The 21,854-nt window shown below is 40.6% G+C and overlaps 1 protein-coding gene across 1 annotated transcript in view; it reads left to right on the top strand.

The window, feature by feature from the left end:
- Positions 1 to 21,854, top strand: part of LOC111870251 (elongation of very long chain fatty acids protein AAEL008004) — a 104,854-nt gene that overhangs the window by 60,126 nt on the left and 22,874 nt on the right. Inside the window, exon 3 of the mRNA XM_023862369.2 lies at positions 16,380 to 16,448. Within this exon, the coding sequence (XP_023718137.1) occupies positions 16,388 to 16,448 (61 nt within the window). The 5' untranslated portion in view covers positions 16,380 to 16,387. The remainder of the gene's footprint in view (positions 1 to 16,379; positions 16,449 to 21,854) is intronic.

Consider the following 21,854-nt stretch of genomic DNA (forward strand, 5'->3'; position numbering starts at 1 on the left):
CCCTTTCTGATGACATAAACAGGATACGTGTATGACAGTTATTTTCCGTGATATTTTTTTTACCTTTAATCCAGACACCCTGTTTATAATTTTTTTTTTTCGTTTTTCAACATATTCACAGCTACGTTCCATATTTCGTGAACGTGTCCTAAGAACACGCCATAAATTGAAGGCAAGGGACCCACTTGATATGTTAGAGATGAAGAAGACATGATAAATGCTTACACGATTTTTGTGGGAAATTACAGTGACGAGAAAATCCTGGGAGATGACCAAGTATACTATTTTTGAAAAGGGATCGAAGCACCCATATTAATCTTGAAATAAAATTAAGAGAATTGTTAGGCCGTGCCATAGCTCAAGCGGTTAGTCACTAGCTTCCCACCGCGGCGGAGTTCGATCCCGGGTCTCGTCAAGTGGGGTTTGTGGTGGACAAAGTAGCGCTGGGGCGGGTTTTCTCCGAGTACTTCGGTTTCCCCCACCAAACTCCCCATCATCATAATCGCCCGGGGCAGGCTACAATAGGCCAATAAGTGGCCACCGTGCCGAGTGGACCCAGTTGGACTCCCCCCCCCCAAATAAGCGAATTAAAAAAAGAAAAAAGAGAACTGTTCGCTGGTGTAATGACAGCCAGTCACTTGCAAATGGAGCTCAATAATCTACCACATTACTATCTGCATCAGATATGCTTCAGAAAATGGGCACAGTCGAACATAATAGCGGGATATTCTACAGTCTGAAATCTGTAGGAGCTACACCATATAATTTTACGTAACAAGTACAGGGCAGAGTGCCTAGAATTTAGTTGAGGCCCTCAGGAATGTCAGTGAGGTTCTGCATCGCGCTTCTCCCTACTGCTCATGCGCACATTTTTCATTTTAACCTAGTTGACTGCGTGTACAGAGAAAATTGAGATAAAGCAGGAACAAACGGCGAGAGAGGTGATGCTATAGGAACGAAGGATAACTAAACAGGTAGATTCAAGAAAGGAGACCCAAACTCCTGAAAGCAGGTAAAATCTTGCCTAATAAGGAGTTAGAATTTCCGTTAGAATATTAGGTGGATATTTTTGACACCAACTGGCTGAGTTCCTGCTGCAAAAATGATTACAAGGAAATAAATTTTTATGTCTTCCTTTTTTTTTTACTTCGGAGCATAGGTATTAGTTCCTAGTACAAGTTTCCTCAGCCCTCTGCGACTTCTTTGCTCCCTAGTTTTATATTTTCTTGCAGTTTTTAAGAAGCCTTTAACATTCAGTCGTTTTGCAAAGCGAAAACTCCTCACTCGATAGTAAGGTATCCTATTATATTTTGTTTCCATCTATACGTAAGTTAAGAACTGTTGATTGTTCCTTAATAATTTCGTGCATCAGGAAGCTTCCATTTTCTCTAGCTTGGCGTCCATTTGGCCATTATCCTTTCGTGAATGGCTTCCGCCAAGGCTCGGTTGGTTCTTATTTCTTCTTTCACTTTCTTTAGAGTTACGCTCGTCTTTGCTTCCATCCTGGACAGCATTTCTTGGGTGGCGTCCATTCTTGCTTCAGAGGAACCCATTTGTGCCAACAACATTTCCATCTTTGTAGGTTGAGAGTATGACGATGTGAGAGCCAATACAGTGTCCAACCTAACCACTTCTGACACCAGAATGTCACGATTTATGAGCGTGACTACACATGGGGTATGGATTGGTGACTGGATTTCTTGACCACTTATATGCATACACCGCTCGGGACTACAAGCCATTCTAGGGCCACGTCTAAACTCCACAATTCACATATACTCACAGTACACGCTAAGTCTTTTCCAGACTTCTGTATCTTCACTAGCCTTTCCCTGGCAACGACTTCTAACAGTGGAGATTCTTCATTTTTCCGAGCTCAGGTTCCATCTTCATAGTATCTAGTACAGAACTAAACCCTCGTCTGACTAATTGTCAGACTGGCAGCCACTTCACACCAATCTGTTTGTCTTCTTTTTACAGATTGATTTTCAATTTAGCTACTGCGTAGTTGGAAAGGATGTGACAGCAAGTTGCCCTGGGCTGTCCTGAAGGCACTATCCAGGAAATATCCTGGAAGGACTAAAGATTAACATAAAAACTTCAGACTTGTCAGTGTCTGGGTCGAAATTCGAACCGAAGATTTTTCGAATACAAGTTGAAAATATTACCGCGCGACCCAAATTGTGCGTTAACTGTTTATCATTGTGCTGTTATATTTAAGTTATAATTATATATTAAGATTATTGGTGGCGGATAGGATAAAAATTATATGTCTTTTCAAGGCTGGTGTAATGTGCTGACCGTTTAACCACTAGACAACTTAAGAAAACGAGAAGTGTCTGTCAAGTTGTCAGAAATGTTTACGAAATCAAATTTTATAGAGTTCATTACGGAAAAATTTTATATAGGTCTCGAAATAGTGTTAACTCGTAATCATCTGCGTATTTTAGATTGCAAAAATTATCTCATATCTCCACTCCTTTTCAGTTCATGAGAAAGTAACGCCTTCTTCATGATGAAAAGCAAATATTTACACCAACATGTATTGCGTGGCCATCTAAAACGTTGATAGTATTTCACATTCACTATTTGTGTGCTAGAATTTTTATAGAACCAAATTGCAGAACTGAGAAACTTGTAGGCTCAGTGGTGGCCGCTGTTAACACAATTTACCACAGAGGCGTCTCTCAGATTGTGTCATTGGTCCTCATTTCAAAATCTCGCCACTAATGCCTACAGTACACAGCAGCACTTCTTAAATAAAACGTGTATTATGGTCTTCGTACTTAAATTGTCTGTAGATGGGTTTGTGACCAGTGAAAGTCTACAAGTTACAAGAGATCGCATTCTGTGTTCGCTGTTGGCCTGGTGTTTGACCAGTATTTACTTTCTAGTGTGGGATTACTGGGAAACTTTTCCATTACCTGGCGAAATTGAAGTTGCTTAACAAAACAACGTCTATTATGCATACTAACAATAATGATAAAATTTGCAAAAACTTAATAGAATATTTTGCGAAAGGACGACAAACTCCTTGCCAGACCCTTCATGTTGTTTAGAACAGGGGTCTCCAAACTTTTCGAACCGCGGGCCACATTAGGTAATTCAGCACTTTCAAAGGGCCGGATAAAATGAGAAATTAATAGCTCTAGGTATATCAGTTTTATTGAAAGCACAGAATTTCGTAAACTAAATACAAAGTACCTGAGAATAAATTATCGTATATTAATCACAACAGACAGTAGCAGCAAATGCTCATATTTTCATATATTTTCATCACAAATTATATTAAAACTATTAATGTGAATGATGGAACTCTTTTTGCATTCTTAAATTTTGATTAAATTGAGGTTCAAATGTTGAAACGCTAATCACAAGTAGCGACTTTAAAAGTTCATCGGATAAATTTGCCCTGTATTTCGACTTGATGTACTTCATCTGGGAAAAAAGTTTGTTCACACAGATACGTCTTCCCAAAAATGTAGATAAATTTACAAGCAAATTTCTTTAAATTTGGAAATTGCTCAGAGTTCAGAAATTTATAAAATTCGATCAAATTTCCTTCCTTGTATTTGTCTTTAATATGATAATTTTCCTGGAGTTCAGTAATTTCCATTTGAATTTGACTTGGGACATCTGCAGCATCACAGTCAANTAAGTTATTTTCACCTTGCAACTTTAAATTCAAATGGTTCATATGGTTTACCAGATCAGCAAAACTGCTAATTTTCAAAGCCGCTTGGTATCTGATAAAAGTGGTTCGTGATGGATTTCCTCGGTAAGAAATATATCAATTTCATTCCTGAGCTGAAAGAAGCGCGAAATAACCTTTCCACAGCTACGCCATCGAACTGCAGTATAATATGTCAGGTCAACAAGCTCGGAATCACATTTACCAGTACTCACTGGAAAATTAGTTCAATTGGCGCATTTCTGCACAGTTCTTTCGCGGGCCGGATAAAATCTCATCGCGGGCCGTAGTTTGGAGACCCTTGCTTTAGAATGACACCATGGAGTAACTACTGTCGCGTGGCATCGGGACAAGTGCGATCCTACTTACGCTCCGTGTTGTTACGTTCCATTCTGTTACGCAATTTCAATCTACAGACTTTTATCACCATTACGTTTGTTTGAACTGTACATACATTTGTTCGTCATGTTTGTTGTTTAAATTACTTTTGTTGGATTAATTTGTAAGCCGATTGGAAAAAATTATGAATAATTTGCTATCTTGATTATGGCAGTTCGCATCAAGGTAAAGAAGTTTAACATTTTTTAACATTCGTTTTAACCCAGCCTGCCTCCTCTCAACACCATTCGGCTCGGAGCCATTTCACTATCTTCTCGTCCAGTACTGCATCGGTCTGCTTTCACTATAAAAGGGCATATTCAGTAATTTGGCCAATTCAAACAGCTGGAACCTGAGACATAATAACACATCAAATGCTTAATACTGTCTGTAAGTCCGTGGTAACATTGGACACAACTTATAAAAGTAATTAGTCTCACTTTACTTTTATGTACAATGTTGGTACAGAAAGAAATACTTTTATCTAAATCGGTGAGAAAAATGACTGCCTTTACACATTTATCATGGTTTCTCTGAAGCATTGTTCGGAAGAGTACCCTAAAATATTCCACGGCCGATATCGCTGCTCTCATATTTAGTGGAGGGTGGAATCCAGCTGGGTCCACTCGACACGGCGTCCACTGATTGGCCTATTGTAGCCTGCCCCAGGTGATTATGATGATGGAGAATTTGGTGAGATGTAGATTGGCAGGTGAAACCGAAGTACTCGGAGAAAACCTGCCCCAGCTCCACTTTGTCCACCACAAATCCCACTTGACCAGACCCAGGATCGAACCCGGGCAACCGCGGTGGGAATCCAACGAATAACCGCTTGACCTATGGGCGCGGCCTGCTCTCATATTTAGTCGCCTTACAAAATCCCCGTCTACTATCTTCCGGTATGATGTAAATTATCAGTTGATATGATGTCATTAAATAAACTAGGAATTACCCAACAAATGCCGATGCACTCATCACTGTTACCTAAGCCCAATGATACAATCCTCTCCATTGGTTCTTTAAATGTCTGGGTTTTCGCCTGTTGACTATGGCGTGGGATGGATTCCTTCTTACACTTGCTTGAAGTCTCCCGCACTGCCCCCTCAAATGTAGTTCCGTGACAATGCAATCTATTACGTAGGAATGACATATGAAGTAGATACATTAGTTGGCAACATTTCCAGAATTTGCCACCCTATGTGCAGGCTGCTGTTATATCTGACTTACGACTAACATGATTTCAAAGCTATATAGTCCCTCCTCATTCTATGAATTAGTTGTTATAACAAAGTTAATAGAAAGTCCGTCGAGTGTAACAATTTGTAGGTCACTTTTTTATCACTTCTGCCTTACATGTTTCGGTTTGACACAATCATCATCAGAGGCACTTACTACAATTATGAAACACTGTCGTTGTTTATGATGTTCACAGTTATGTTTGTTGTGTGGACGCTGCTACAATATGTTGACGTGTAAAGGCACAACACTTGCTAGGATAGTTGAGTACACTATCAAATTCTCACTTTTCATCCGAAACTGTTTTTAAGTTAAAACGCTAATGTTAAAATATTTAAAACATTTGATGTAAAATGCTAAGCTCCTCCTTGTTAATTCATCCCGAAGATGGGAGATGTCAGCTTGAGGTTGTATGGCTTATGGTTAGATGTTTCCTATGTGCTGTGTGTTGTGTACTGCAAATAGTGCAACAATTCAAAATAGTTGTTATAAAATATGTATTCATTAAATTCTGGGTTACTCTTCAGAACGAAGTCTGCTAACCGTTGTCAATTGTAACTAATTGTGAAACATGGCGGTAGAATAGTTGGTTGAAGCACTATGCTACAAGCCGGAAGGTCGCTGGTTCAAGTCCGGAAGAGGTCATTAGATTTTTTTCAGTTGACCTAATCCTTCCAGCCTCATTATGACTCTGGGGTCGACTCAGCCTCNGAGGTTGTATGGCTTATGGTTAGATGTTTCCTATGTGCTGTGTGTTGTGTACTGCAAATAGTGCAACAATTCAAAATAGTTGTTATAAAATATGTATTCATTAAATTCTGGGTTACTCTTCAGAACGAAGTCTGCTAACCGTTGTCAATTGTAACTAATTGGAAACATGGCGGTAGAACAGTTGGTTGAGGCACTATGCTACAAGCCGGAAGGTCGCTGGTTCAAGTCCGGAAGAAGTCATTAGATTTTTTTCAGTTGACCTAATCCTTCCAGCCTCATTATGACTCTGGGGTCGACTCAGCCTCTAACAGAAATGAATACCAGGAATTAATTAAATAATTTTCCTGGGGAGTACAGCGCGGCCGGCGCGTAAGTCTGACAACCTTACCGCCATCTTTGAGCCGATTGTCTAGATAATGTGGGAACCTCAACGTCTCACAACCCTATGGGCCTTCATGGCCTGTTACAGGGATACCTTTACTTTACTTTTATTGCCATGAGACATGTAGGCCATTTCATTAGAGATGTTCCAGCATTCTAAGAAAGAAAATGTAAACTTCAGAAATTAAGTTATACGTGTATGTTGCCACTGTAAACTAAGCAGCCGTGTTGATGTTTGGCTGGATATTGTTGAATATTCGCGTTAGTGCGTTCCGATGAATTATGTAAGGAGAGTTTTCGCTCATCTCTTACCATAACAGTGCAGCCTCAACAGAGCTCCTCTTACGAACAACGCCTCCCTCCCCACAACCCAATTAAGGACACCTCAATCTACTCAAATCTTCTGTACAATAACACGTAAATACTAGACTCTGATTAATGTTGTTATTGATGTCGTGATTCTCAAAGCCGTTTCAATTAATTTGTTACATAACATATTAGAATTAATGTTCAGTTTAAATTGATGGTCACGATGTGATAAACAAACGGGCAGATATTTGTTATTTAAAAAAATAAAAGTACATTTTGACGTAGCAACGCACTGCCAGGCAACATCTCCATAAAAATCTCATGATACGAGCACGCAACAATAGGACGAATGTTTACCACTCGTTGCTAGGAAACATTCAACGCGCCAATGGACTGGAGTGATAATTATCATGTGACTTGTTTTATGTGTGGTCTGCAGTACGCAACAATAGAACTGTGTTTTCTGTTCATGGTCCGTGCCGAGAGGATATAAGAGAATACGGGGATGGGAATTGACTTGACTTGATTTCCGAAGTTCCAAGGGTACAGCAGTGTGGCCACAAGAAGAATTAGAAGATTTTTTATTGCTAGTGGGGTGGGACTAAGTCCCTTGTACTATGGCCACTTCTGGCCTATTGTACCAGCCCCAGATGATAGGTGAGGGTGATTGTGGAGCAATTGGTGGAATTAAGATTGGCAGGGGAAACCAAAGTATTCGGAGAAAACCTACCCCAGCGCCACATGTCCACCACAAATCCCACTTGACCAGACCCGGGATCGAACCCGGGCCGCCGCGATGGGAAGCCAGCGACTAACCGCTTCAGCTATGACATAGTGAGTGACATTATATATGCTATAGTTTCAGTGATCTTGAGAGTGTAAGAACTAATTATAATTACGACTACTGAAGATCCAATAAACCAATTTACCAATCAAAAACCTCGTCTTAGTCACTGTAATACGTGACAATATTACAACAGGAGTTGTGTCAGACTGTAACATATCGAATCATAAAATCAGCAGTGAATATGCACATGAAGACTTCATACATGTGTCCACGTGAAGCTGAACCGGTTGGGCCACAACATGTTAGTATGTTCAAGTTTTCATTCATTTTATTTTGCATATAAATTGTACGAAAGAAAAGTTGTTGACGTAAGTACACGTATTATGGTCAGTTCGCAACCTTGAAACGTAAGCAATAAAAGATACAATCTTACAATATTACGTCGGACAAACACTTTTCTGGAATTAGCCAATATTATGAACACTGTTATCGTCTGGGGTATGGCCCCGTGTAGTCCGGTGAAAACAAACTACACAGACTGCACGGTGTCATATGCCACGCGACAAAACTATTCACTACCACCATTGTGAGAACCTCAAATTTTACATAGCCTATGTTATGTGTGATCAATTTATCTGTGCTTCTTAAATTTTGAAATCATATAGACTAACATGAACTTCTCTCAAAGTCTGTTTGAACACAAATTGAATATAAAATGAATTCGAAATTCGCACATTGCTTTGAGGCTGGGGCATTTCGTCCGACATCACATATATTGCACATTACTGCATGAACACAACGAAAAATAAGCGTAAGAAGCTGTTAGTGAGAAACTGGGTGACTGACAAGCGGAAATTTTAAAGTACTTAATGCCATTATTTTCGTTTTACAAAACTGAGAGAGCGTAATCTACTCCAGATCCCTGAAAATTATTACATTAACATCCAGTTTAATATTATAATCCGGTATTATAGACTACATCTGTGGTCTAGTGGTCAGAGATCCTGGCTACAGATTCAGAGGTCCCGGGTTCGATTCCCGACGCTACTAGATTTTCTGAGAAGGAAAAGGTCCACTCATCCTCGTGAGGTTAATTGAGGAGCTACTTGAATAGAAAAGTAGCGGCTCCGGTCTAAAAAACCGAGATTAACGACCGTGGGGATTCGTTGCGCTGACCACGTGACACCCTCTATCCGCTATAGTTGATACTAACTTCGCCGACAAATGGCGGTCACTCGGTCGATAGAGTACGCTTGAGGAATAAAGCCACGGAGTTTTATCAGGTGTTATTATCTCTGTTACATCTAAGAGTTTTAGAAGAATTTGCAAATGAGAATTCTGTATTCTTTGGGATCTGGTTTAACGTGCACGGAAGCAGGCGATGTACGGACCTATCTCTCCCAGCGTGCTCGCCTTTGCAAGCTGAAGAAACAAACATCTACCTGCTTCCAGTCTGAGGATAAATTCTGTCAGCAAAAAGAGGGTATGGCCATGCGAAACTAACTATCTCCTGCGATCGGTAATATACTTATGGAGGACCTTAAAAAAATAGCATTGGTTGCAGTAGACCACAAACCCACAAACCCACAAAATGGCTCAGATATTTCAACAGCATTTTAGTAGAGCCACATGGACCACCAAGATTACAACAATTTCTTCACCAACTCAACAGCGTTAGACCTACCATCAGATTCACAATGGAAGTTGCAGCTAATGATACTCTTCTGTTCTTGAATATCTTGGTCATGAAGAGGGCTCTTACATTGGCCATGAATATGTACTGGAAACACTCTGCACTTGAAGTTCGTCCACCCGCATCACGTGAAAAGTGTAGTCGTTCATAATTTCGTCTTTCTAGCCAAGGTCATATGCCAGAACAAGGAGTTCAACAAAGAAGTTAAGAACATAATTTATTGTCTGATGCTTAATGGATATCCAGAACAGTTCGTTGACTCCATAACGAAGCCATCGACAAGAAATCGTCCTTCTTCTGACACAATATACGTGGGCACTCTCATTATCAACTATGTTATGGGTATTTCCGAGAAACTGAGACGCATTGGGATTGAAGACAATTTTAAAAAATAAATACACCCTATAGAACACTGACGAATCCTGGACCGGTTAGAGATGCCCAGCAGACAAAGCATCCCGTGCTGTTTTGGCAAATATTACGTCGTGAAACAATAAGACATTTAGATGTACACATTTAGGAGCACAATTGTGTCCTGACACAAGATCTGTTGAAAAATTAAAATTAGCCCAACATGAGTACGATGAAAGGTTCAAAATATGTTGGAAAGAAGCGAAGGTCTTGCAGTTTGAACAAAACATCATCTATAGGAAATAAGGACATCCGACCATATGTCTCTGGTAAACAATCTGACCAGGCAACCCAGCTTGGACATTTCTCCCATCTGGACCCCCCTTATCGCAGCAAAAGTCAGAAAACTACTTCTCCGCCCAGTGCAGATTATGTGTGAAAATTGTGTTCTTATTTTGATGTCATACGGAGAAATTGTCTCTTTAGTGAAGACGTCTATTCTGATAGTAATCTGATTTTAATTACAATAGCCGTGAAACCGCACAAACATATGTTCTAAGCCTCGTGTGTCTTCAATTTTTTACTCTTTATAATGATTAGCTTAGCTCTCGTTGATGGTTCATGCTGTGCTTGGTTTATATACCCTATCTTTCGTTGGTGAATATGTCCGGAGATAGGTACCAGCTCTATCGATTGGGCCCAACTGAATAGTTTCCACCTGAAAACGGAGACAGAATCCAGTCTCTGAAACGTTGTGGGACTTAATAAAAACAGGACGATGGATAATTTCCAGAAACACAAAACATCTTGGTAAGTGTGTTGAAGCGTATTTCCATATATAAACTCCGAAATAAAGCTAAATATTTGGAAAATCGCACAGCTTTAATAGGGCCGTATTCGTAGGTGGAAATATTCACAGTTTTGATCTTCTCCGGCACCGCCTACCCCCTAAAGTGTCCTTTAGGATATCTGAAAAAGAATTCTATGATAGAAATGTAGCTGCAGAAGAAGAATGTGGTGATGAAATGAGAAAAATTTAATCCAAGAATATGGCTTGTTTAGGGAGACATAACAGCTCAGGCGGTGTAGTGAGTCGGATACCGGAAGGACGGCAGAGAGGTTGTGGTTCGATTCCCGGCAGGGGAAAGAGATTTTTCTCTTCTCCACATCATCGAGGCCGCCTATGTGACCCGCCCAGTCTCCTATTCATTTGGTTCCGAGGTTAATACGACTATAGCGTGAAGATAGTTAAACGCTTCAATTTATTGCAGTGTCTAAAAATTTGGGGAGCTTTACCTCCATCTTCATGACGTGATGTTAAGCACAGGGCTAACATCCTTTGTTTGGTTAGGAAATTCAGAAATGAAGTAAGATGTCCTGCGATTTTAAACATCCTTTCCGAATTTTTCTAATTAGGTTTTCTGTTGCTAGTTGCTGTCACTTCGACTATGCAGATTGTGGGTCTAGCTTATGGGGTGCTTCAACAAAATGATGGAACGTATGAGTTCTGGGTTTAAAGATCTCTGCCTTTTGAGATGTCACGCAGTGAGGTCGGACAGAAGTAACCTATAGTCCTGGATACCCCGTTGTCTTAATCATCAGGGTAATCCCGTAAAGAAACACGGGAATTCACATTTCGCGAATGAGTTTTAATAGATGCTTATTGCTTTTTTTATCAGACTCAATTAGGTCTGCTGCATTGTGTTTAAAATATCAAGGTGAACATGCGTTTGAGCAATCCGTCTAGCCTCAGATTCTATAAGACAAAGATTGTCAGTAACCTTGCATCCTTTACGTGTACTACACTTCAAGAATAAAAAGTTTCGTAACCGATATTCCAGCCGAGGACATATGTGTCATAACCTGAATAGGTTACCCGGGTCAAGCATGGCTCCTTATAGTCCATCAAACAACCGTCCACTTTGAGACGTGCCGTTTCGCAATACAGAGACCAAAGGTCTTAGGCGACCAGTGCTTCCTTGTGACACACATTTCACTGCAACACACCCTTGTACCTCGGCCGCCCTTGCATTTCGTGGGAAGTACAAATAAATGATCCAGATCACTAAAATGACCTTAGAGTAGTAAAACTAAGGGTAATCTCAATCAGATTGAACTTCTGACTGGAGTTCACAATATAAATTTTGATTTTTTCACGAGAGTAGCTGTTAACATAGTGATGTTTTGGATTGTCACATCCTGTCAGGACCTACGCGAAGTTTGCAACAAGCCGTATCTCTTCTGTCTAGACACTCGCTTTACAGTACTTACTTACTTACTTACTTACTTACTCATGGAGCTGAGCCCTTCTGGAGGAGCCGCCAATTCTGCACCTACTCAAGAATTTCCCAGTATTTTATGCGACCCGAAGGTTCACTACCGTGTTCACAAGAGCCCTCCACTGGTCCCTATCCTAAGCCAAATCTATCCAATCCATATCATCCCATTCTATCTCTCTAAGATCCATTCTAATATTGTCTACCCAACTACGCCCTGGTCTTCCCTGTTGTCTCTTTCCTTCTGGCTTTCCCACCAATATCCTATACGCATGCCTCGTCTGCGCCATTCGTGCTACATGACCTGCCCACCTCATCCTCTTTGACTTGATCATTCTAATTATACTTGGAGAAGAGTACAAGTTATGAAGCTCCTCATTATGCAGTTTTCTCCAACCTCCTGTCACTTCATCTCTCTTCGGTCCAAATACTCTCCTCAACACCCAGTTCTCAAACACCCTCAGTCTATCTTCCTCCCTTAATGTCAGAGACAAAGTTTCACACCCATACAGAACCGCAGGCCAAATTGTAGTTTTGTATATTCTAATTTTTATGTTTTTGGACGACAGACTAGAAGACAAAAGGTTCTGAACTGAATGGTAGCAAGCATTATCCGAGTTCAATCACCTCTTAATTCCCTCCTGAATCAGGTTTCGATCTGTTATCATTGTTCCCAAATATCTGAACTGTGCCACATTTTCAAAACATCTGTTTTTTGTCGTTATGTCATGAATTTGCCCGGCGGTTTGGTGACGAGACACCAACATATATTTAGCTTTCTGTGTGTTTACTTCTAGACCAATCTCATTACTTGCGCCAATTAATGTTTGTGTGTTCTTCTTTATGGTATCACCCAGTAGATTCACTTCATTGGAGTAGGCGAACAGCTGATGTGTCCCGTTTAGTTTCAGTCCCACGTGGTTTCCCTGGACCTTCCTAATTGCATATTCTAAGGCAAAGTTGAAAAGGAGTGACGATAAAGCATCTCCTTGTTTTAGACCATTCTTGATAGGAAATTTAAGAGACAAATATTTACCTACACGGACTTTACTATGCGTTTCGTTTAAACACATTTTAATCAACCTAACTAGTTTCATGGGTATCCCAAACTCTATTAGAATATTGTACAATACTTCCCTTCTAGCTGAATCATAGGCTTTCTTGAAGTCCATGCATAGCTAATGTACTGTCTCATCGTACTCCCACTTTTCTCCAATATCTGACGAATGCAAAAGATCTTATCTAAGTTGATTTGTTATGTCGAAACCCACACTGACGATACCCAATAATTTCATCTATATATGGACTTAACCTTGAAAGAAGAATATTGTACGAAATTTTGTATAAAGTTGATAGCAGTGATATCCCCCGATAATTACTACAGTCAGTTTTATTGTGAACTGGTACAATAATAGACTCCTTCCACTGATCAGGCAATTTTTCCTTATGCCAAACAGAAGTAATCAGATTATGGATCTTAGAACGTAATATTTCGCCTGTGGATATGGTAGAGTAGTGTGTTTAGTTGATGCTTCTTTTTGTATAAGAATTTTATTTCATTCTTAATGAGTAATGTTTGTGTTTGTGTTTTCTTCCCCTTCTCATTTTTTGTTGGTATTTTTATTTGCGTCATTGCACAATGGCCACAGGGGACCAATGTAGACTCCCAACCAAAGTAGCTCCTCGGTTTTCAAAATGGTTTGTAAGATGCTTTCGAATGATGGATTCTCAAACTGGGGGTTCTCCTAGTTATAAAGTACTATTTAGAGCTGTAACCAGACACATTTTTTTAATTCATTAACCAAAATTTAATACAGGAATTTTATGACAATGTAGACGCAAAGGCTAAACATTTCGGAAAATATTTCCAAGTTGTAAGGAAACAATTTATAGCTTGCTTACAGAGTACAGATGTTGGACATTTGCTTGGGTTTCTGATGACAGAGATTTGCCTGGTAGACATACAAAAATATGCCGAACTTCATTCTTCACTGCGTGGGTTTGAGTAATTTTCTGTTTTACTTTAGTGGGACTCCACGTCCCGGAGTTTGAGAACCCCTGCTTTAAATTATTAAGGAGATTAAACATTCACAGTCAGTAAGTACTACTTGTCGTTGATTGAAATTCAAATATTTTTCCTTACCTCACCTCGATTCTGCGATACCGACCTGTGAGTTTCTCGTGTCCTGCCTTGTTTACACTCTCTAGGAAATGCACAGCCGGCTAGTGATGGCCGGCGTTTTGGGGGAAAATCCGAATTTGTATCGATGCCTAATTAGAGGGGGCTGGCATAGTACGTCATTTCATTAGTGCCTAAATGCAGACACAGACGTAACGCAAATAAAGGTACTTATAATAGGGAAGCCATTTTGGGGGGGAAGGAGAATGACGCTTAATGGGTATAATGCTAGAGAATGTAAATTGCAACCATCATCCCAAGTCCACACTCTGTGCATGAGATGAAATCTGAATTCTGTTCAATCCTCGCAGCCTTGCATTTTAATATTATGCCTTTATCCATTTGTCCTTGCTATGTAGTCTTTTGGAAATTTTTATACCCTTTTCTTATTTCCGCTTCAGGAGTGATTATAGTAACAGAAGGCCATACATGACGTATTTCCTTGATACGTAATATTCACCGTTTCTTTGTTAGATATGCAAATAATAATTTACGAGAGCATAAACGTGTATTTTATAAGAATATTGTTCTTTTATTTGCTTATTGCATAATGGTTAGGAGTGGGGATAGCGTAGTCGGTATAGCAACTGGCTGCGGGCTGGACGACCGAAGGGTCGGAGTTTGTTTCCAGGCAGGGTGAGGTATTTTTCCTTCTCCACAGTGTCGATACCGGCTCTGGGGTCCACGCAAGCGGCAGGAGAGTGAAGCTAACCTCTCGCCTCCAACTAGTGCCGAGGTCAAGATAATGTGGGTTTATACATCAACTCTCACATACGCCTTCATGGCGTAGTGCTTAATTAGTTAAGCACATGGACAACTTTACCTTTTTTTTACTTAATGGCCAATTTCTTTCGTTTGTATTCAATACGGTTTAGGCAATCAGCAATGTTCAAATTGTTTATTAACGAATGAACAAATGTCAAAGTTATTTCGAAAATTTATTTCATTTTATTAGCCGTACCACAAGAAGCCTACTTAGTCCCCTCCTCTAAAGGCTGTACACCCACGACCTCCCCACATCCCACAAGACACTCATAGGGACATTTGCCGACGACACGGCTATCTTCGCTACACACGGTAATCCCACCACAGCAGCAACTAACCTACAGGACCACCTCATACTCATAGAAAAATGGCTAAAAAAATGGAAAATCAAAGTTAATGAAGCAAAATCCATTCAAACAACGTTCACGCTTCGAAAAGGCAAATGCCTCCCGATTCAAATAAACCACACTACCATCCAACAAAAAGATCAAGCAAAGTATTTCGGACTTACCTTTGACAGCAAGCTCAACTGGAAACAACATATCCTCACGAAAAGGAAACAAATGGATCAAAAAATCAAAGACCTATACTGGCTCATAGGAAAAAAATCTGACCTATCCATTGACAACAAGCTGCTAATATACAAAGCAGTCATCAAACCAATATGGACATACGGAATCCAACTCTGGGGATGCACCAGCAAAACAAATATGGATCTCATCCAAGGAATTCAAAAAGTCTTCGTCTCATCGTAATCGCGCCATGGTACGTGTCTAACCACGCCATTCACACCGACTTCAAAACACCATACGTCACAGAAGCCATCAAAGAACACAGCATCAACCACTTCAGCAAATTAGCTAACCACCCAAACCCACTGCTCCAGCCACTCTTACTGCATCACGACCACAGAAGAACTGGACGGAAGTGGCCAGAAGATCTAAAGAGCTGAGGGACGCGTCGATGGAAGTGACCCACTCAAGCCACTGAAGTGTACAATTCCTAATTAACTGTACACAAGACAGCAAATTGACTGAAATATTGTAGTATCTGATTGTCAATAAAGGAGATATATATAAAAAAAATCTTATTAGCCCTTCAAGTGCTGACGGCGAGAGGAGAAAATGTCGCTGATATTGCCGGTAAAACTGCAATGAGCAAGAGAAATGGATTCATCAAAAATAGATACCAGTTACTTTTGCCATTCTGCAGATACGAACAGTATTCTGAAAGCATGAATAAAATTCGACTAAGTAATATACACGAATTCTGTAACATATTACGACTCTTCCAGTAACGCAAACCGGTTAATTCTACCTAGGGAAACAATGGCTGCTCTATGCTAGAACCATACGAAACGTCCATAATGAATTATCTGAGATATTTTCTTAGTTTTTGTATGTCGAAACAGGTTTCTCATACGGAAACCACGAGTCTCTAGATATATAAAGAAAAGAAGAAGGAAAGCTTTAAATTCAAACCTTTGTTTCCTGAAGATAAAATTTAACGGTACCTTATCACTTGAACCTACAAGTCGCTAGTGGTTGCTCCTTAAAATTCTTTACACCAAGAACATGTTTCAGAATACGTGCTGAATAACTGGACTGTCTCGTGTGTTGCAGGTTGCAGAATGGCTACAGGATTAGCTACCTTCATGGACGGCTACAACACCTTCATGGAGACCAAGAGTGGTGAGTTTTGGAAAGGGGCTCATTGTAGAGCGAGGAACAGGTTAGTTTCACGCATCGGCAACTTTATTTCAAGAAATATTGCCCTTGCCAGTAGCCGGTCTTGATGTGTTCTCCACGATCTAATAGCACACGATATTCAAAGGATTATGGGTTCGATGCTTGTCGCTACCATTAATATTAAGTAAAAAGTAAGTAAAATTGAGGTATCTCTGTAACAGGCCGTGGAGGTCCATAGGGTTGTGAGAGGTTGAGGATCCCACATTTTCTAGACAAGCGGCTCACAGATGGCATTGAGGTTGTCAGCTTTACGCGCCGGCCGTCATTAATCCCACGAATATTCCTGGTACTCATTTATGTTAGAGGCTGAGTCGTCCCGAGGGCCGTAGTGCGGCTGGAAAGATTAGGTAAATTGAAAAAATCCACCTCACACGACCTTCCAACTTAAATCAAATTAATGAAGACTCATTAATAAGGTAGTAGCGTGTCACCTGAAGAAACAGCTTAGCCAGCTTTCGAAGTAAAGTGCAAATTAACCCCAGACGAAGGTTATATTTACTGTATCCTTATTTGAAAAACAGTCTATTAGTTAAAAGGCCGTGTGTCTTCAGCGGGTAATCGTTTCTTTCGGATCTCCATCTTAGCCCCTCCATCCTGCAGCCATATTATTCATTTATGAATCTCGCTCCTGCTTTTCTCCTCTTACACAATGATCTGAGCTACACCTTTTTAAGGCCGCCCTATAGCTCAAGCGGTTAGTCGCTGGCTTCCCACCGCGGCAGCCCGGGTTCCATCCCGGGTCTGGTCAAGTGCGATTTGTGGTGGGCAAAGTGGCGCTGGGGCAGGTTTTCTCCGAGTACTTCGGTTTCCCTTGCTAATCTTCATTCCACCAATTGCTCCACAATCAACCTCACCTATCATCTGGGGCTGGTACAATAGGCCAGAAGTGGCCGCAGTACAAGGGACTTAGCCCCACCCCACTAGCAATAATAAATATACCTTTATACTTCAGCACAGGGAATTCCAGCACAATGCTGCCACCTGCGTTCCACTGTGACAGTGGCACGACACAGAAACGTAGCCTAGAGGGGTTACATATCTCTGGTAGACTCCGATTAAAGAGGAAAGGCTAATGCTGTAGTACTGTGGACTGCAAAGTAGAAAGTTGGGTAACGGCGGGGTCTCTTAACCTAGTTCAGTTTTGTTTTTTGTTATTGGTGGTGTTGGGTGCCATGGTTTTCCATAATAAAATGAACTGAATGTAGCAACGATGCTATTGATAATATTCAAGTGCACAAAATTATGTTGTCGTGTGTTGCCTATGTAATGCGACAAATAAATTCACGGAGGTCTCGGATTTGGCGAATAGGTTTATTGAACGCTCACTTTTATACTAGCGAGTACAGTTAATATCATTTTCAGTATCACAATTAGGGCTTCTGCTGTAGTCAAATGCAAACTTAACTGTTCTCGGCAACTTCTAGAACTCAACTTTCAACTGTCAAATGTCAACTCAGTTCCTGTCTGGTCCCTGCGAAACTGGAATTATATAACCTTGTCTCGGACGGGATATGTAAGAATCTTAGGTCTCGGCCGCTGTCATGCAACAAACCCTCTGTTGTCCTTTCATCTCCGGGGAAACGCCTTTGTTGCTTAGGATATTCCTAGGCAACGGACCACTCTTATTGCGTTTCCATTGATTAATTCCGCAAATAAATGAATACGAATAATAACACAATGCTTTTCAAGTGTAGGACCGCCTCTCTAGCCTAACGCTCAGAGTTCATGGTTAGAGATCTTGAGGTCCCGGGTTCGATTCCCAGCACTATCAGAGTTTCTGAGAAGTAGTGGGTCTGGAACGGGGTTCACTCAGCCTCGTGATGATAATTGAGGAGTTATTTCAAGGAAATAGCGGCTCCGGTCTAGAAGACCGACGCGACACCCTCTATCCGCTAAAGTTGGCACCAACTTCGCCGACAAGCGGCGGTCGCTCGGTCAGTATAGTTCGCTTGCATACTCAAGCCACGCAAAAGAAAATGGATATGAGTTTAGGTACTTGGAAGTTTAGAAGTGTATATGGTGCAGGTTCGCTCAGGGCAGTGGCGGAAGACGTCTCATATCATAAGTTAGGTTTAGTAGAAGTACAAGAGGTAAGATGGGACAGAGGTGGCACCGAACCAGAAAGGGAATATAGGTTTTTCTGTGGAAAGGGGAAGGAGAACCATGAATTAGGTACAGGTTTTTTCGTACATGAGAGAATCATATCAGCAATTAAGAGGGTAGGGTTTGTCAGCGATAGGATGTCATACATAATACTAGAGGTCGCAGGTGTGATATCATTGTTCTGAAAGTTCATGTTCCAGCAGAAGATAAAACTGATGATATGAGGGACAGGTTCTACGAAGAACTAGAACAGTTTTATGTACTATATTCGATAAGTAAGTAAGGAAGATATTTTCAAACCAACATTTGGGAATGAGAGTTTACATGAAATTAGTATTGATAATAGAATTAGATGTGAACGGAGAAGTTCATGGAGGTAGGCCCACTGGGGCTGTAGTGCCAAGGAAAGAAGATAGAATTAGATTAGTAAACTTTGCCGCATCAAAAAATCTTACTATCAAAAGCACAATGTTCCCACATCGTAACATCCATAAATTTACTTGGACATATCCTGATGGGAAGATACACAATCAAATAGACCATATTTTGATAGATAGGAGATGGCACTCAAATATACTTGATGTCCGCTCGTTCAGGGCAGCAGATTGTGATGCTGACCACTACCTGGTGATGGCAAAGGTTAGGGAAAGACTGGTAGTGAGTAAACAAACAACACATAGAGTTCATATGGAGAGGTTCAATCCCAAGAAATTAAATGAGGTAGAGGGTAAAGAGCAGTATTATGATGAAATCTAAAATAGGTTCGCGGCTTTGGAAAACTTGGACACTGAGGTGGATGTTAATAAAGCTTGCGAAACTATTAGAGAGAATATAAAAATATCTGCCAAGGAGAGTCTAGGCTATTATGAACTGAAGAAGCATAAGCCATGGTTCAGTGATGGATGCTCAAAATTATTAGACCAAAGGAAACAAGAAAATTTGCAGTGGTTATAGGATTCAAGCGAAATAAATGGGGATAATCTGAAAAATATAAGACGTGAATAAAAAAAAAAGGAAATATGTGAAAAACAAAAATGTTGAGCTTGCAATGAACAGTAAGAACAAGAACATTATAGACCTGTATAGAGGAATAAATTACTTTAATAGGGGTTACCATCCTAGCAGTGACTTAGTGAAGGATTAGAATGGTGATCTGCTTGCAGATTCCCACATTTTGAATAGGTGGAGAAACTACTTCTCTCAGTTATTGAATGTACATAGGGTCAATGCTGTTAGGCAGACAGAAATGCATACAGCTGAGCCGTTAATACCTTATCCTAGCCCTTTTGAGTTTGAAAGTGTTATTGCAAAACAGAAAATGTATAAATCATCAGATCGTTATGAAATATCTGGCAGAACTTATTCAAGTATCTCGTCTACAAACGCACATACGCGTTCGAGATTCGCGAGTTTCAGTACTGATATTTAGGTGCATACTGTACTTGTCTGATAATGTTTCTATCCAGAATGATGTAAAAACAACTTTGTTCTTCATCAATGAAATATACAGTTGTCATGTTTACACCTATAATGAGCTGGCCACGTACAGAGACATGTGACATAGACACTCATGTCAAGTGAAGTGTGCCTTCAGAGGAGCGCTGTTGTTTCAATGCCGTGGTTACTTTGAAAGTCTGTGCTTAAAATGGACAAGTGCATATTCCGAGGTTGTCCCGACATGCATTCATTTATCGACGTATTCTCAACGTACACTTCTGAATCCACGCATGTCTCACGCCGTTAATGATCACATCAGCGTGACCGGTACTCTTTGTCCTTCTTCGGAAGATCACGGAAGACGAGACGCGCAGGAGCACTTAATGTGGAAGAGCGCGTAATGAGACCCATGAAGGAGAATCTCCTCACCACCGTTCGTCGAATACAAGTTCCCTAATATGTGGCGCGCACGACATTGTGGCTTGCTCTGTATGAAGAAATACTCTACCCCGGCTACAAGCTCTGAGCCTGCTTGATTTTCGCCGAAGCCAAGAATGTTATCAGTGATTGCTTCGACATGTCCACGTCACTGAAGAAGCAGGTTTCACAAAGAATGGCACGCTGAACTAGAGTCACAGGTATATTTAGCATGACGTAAACACGCAGGGTGCCGGTCACGGTAGCCCAGCGGTCTAAGGCATGCACTGTCTTCGCTCACTCGAAAGCCGGGATCGTGGGCTCGAATCCCACTCAGGGCATGGATATTTGTGTGCGTTTTTCTGTGTTTGTGTACAGGTAGAGGCCTTGCGACGAGTTGATCACTCGCCCAAGGAGTCCTACCGTATGTGTAAGATCTAGAAAAACCGAAGTGAACGGAGAAGTTCATGGAGGTAGGCCTAGGCCCACTGGGGCTGTAGTGCCAAGGGGAAAACCCCACCGGGTGTAATTCAGTACGAACATCAACAAAAATTCCCGTTTAATGGACAATTTCCCGCTGGATATCTGACGAAACTTGGTGTTCAGGCACGATGATGTCTTGACTCTGCAGGAGTCAAGGAATCCAGAGATTTAGGCAGGCCGATCGATCTTTCATGTAATATATTCAGAAAGTAACCATCTAATACAACATATAATTAACAGGTAAATGTTTCGGCCATTGAGCAACACTGAAGGGCGTGCAGCCTACTAAAAGGAATTAATGATTTTACGATTGTATTAACAGTCTAGGAAAACTGAAACCTAGTGTTATATCGACTTTTAAACTAAATCCAGTACATAAATTTCTAATTTGATTGCAGATTTCAACCATTAAATTATTTTCTTCTTCTATTTGATGGTAATCTGAAGGCGCTGAAAGACTTTCTGCTACTATTGTCTTGTTCGTCTGTAAATGTAATGTAGCAATACCATTTTGATGAATGTATATTCGTTCTGAGTTTAATTTGTTTCATTCTGGTCCGTCACACTAACAATTACAAATATAAATTACTCCGTCCAATGTGACCTGTAAGTTTTTTACTACATGAAAACTTAACACCCTTACATGTTTCGGTCTCTGTGGACCATCTTCAGAGGGCAAACATCACTACAAATAGGAAACCACCATCACATAAGTTGTTTAGACGTAAAGTACGTACACTTATATGCTACAATACATAGTACACNAAACATGTAAGGGTGTTAAGTTTTCATGTAGTAAAAAACTTACAGGTCACACTGGACGGAGTGATTTATATTTGTATATTCTTTCTATTTATATATTTCATTTGAACCTTTGTTTGCAGCATTTGTCTCAATCATAACTGCCGT

This window comes from Cryptotermes secundus, unplaced genomic scaffold, assembly GCF_002891405.2.
Source record: "Cryptotermes secundus unplaced genomic scaffold, Csec_1.0 scaffold75, whole genome shotgun sequence".
Classification (NCBI taxonomy): Eukaryota; Metazoa; Arthropoda; class Insecta; order Blattodea; family Kalotermitidae; genus Cryptotermes; species Cryptotermes secundus.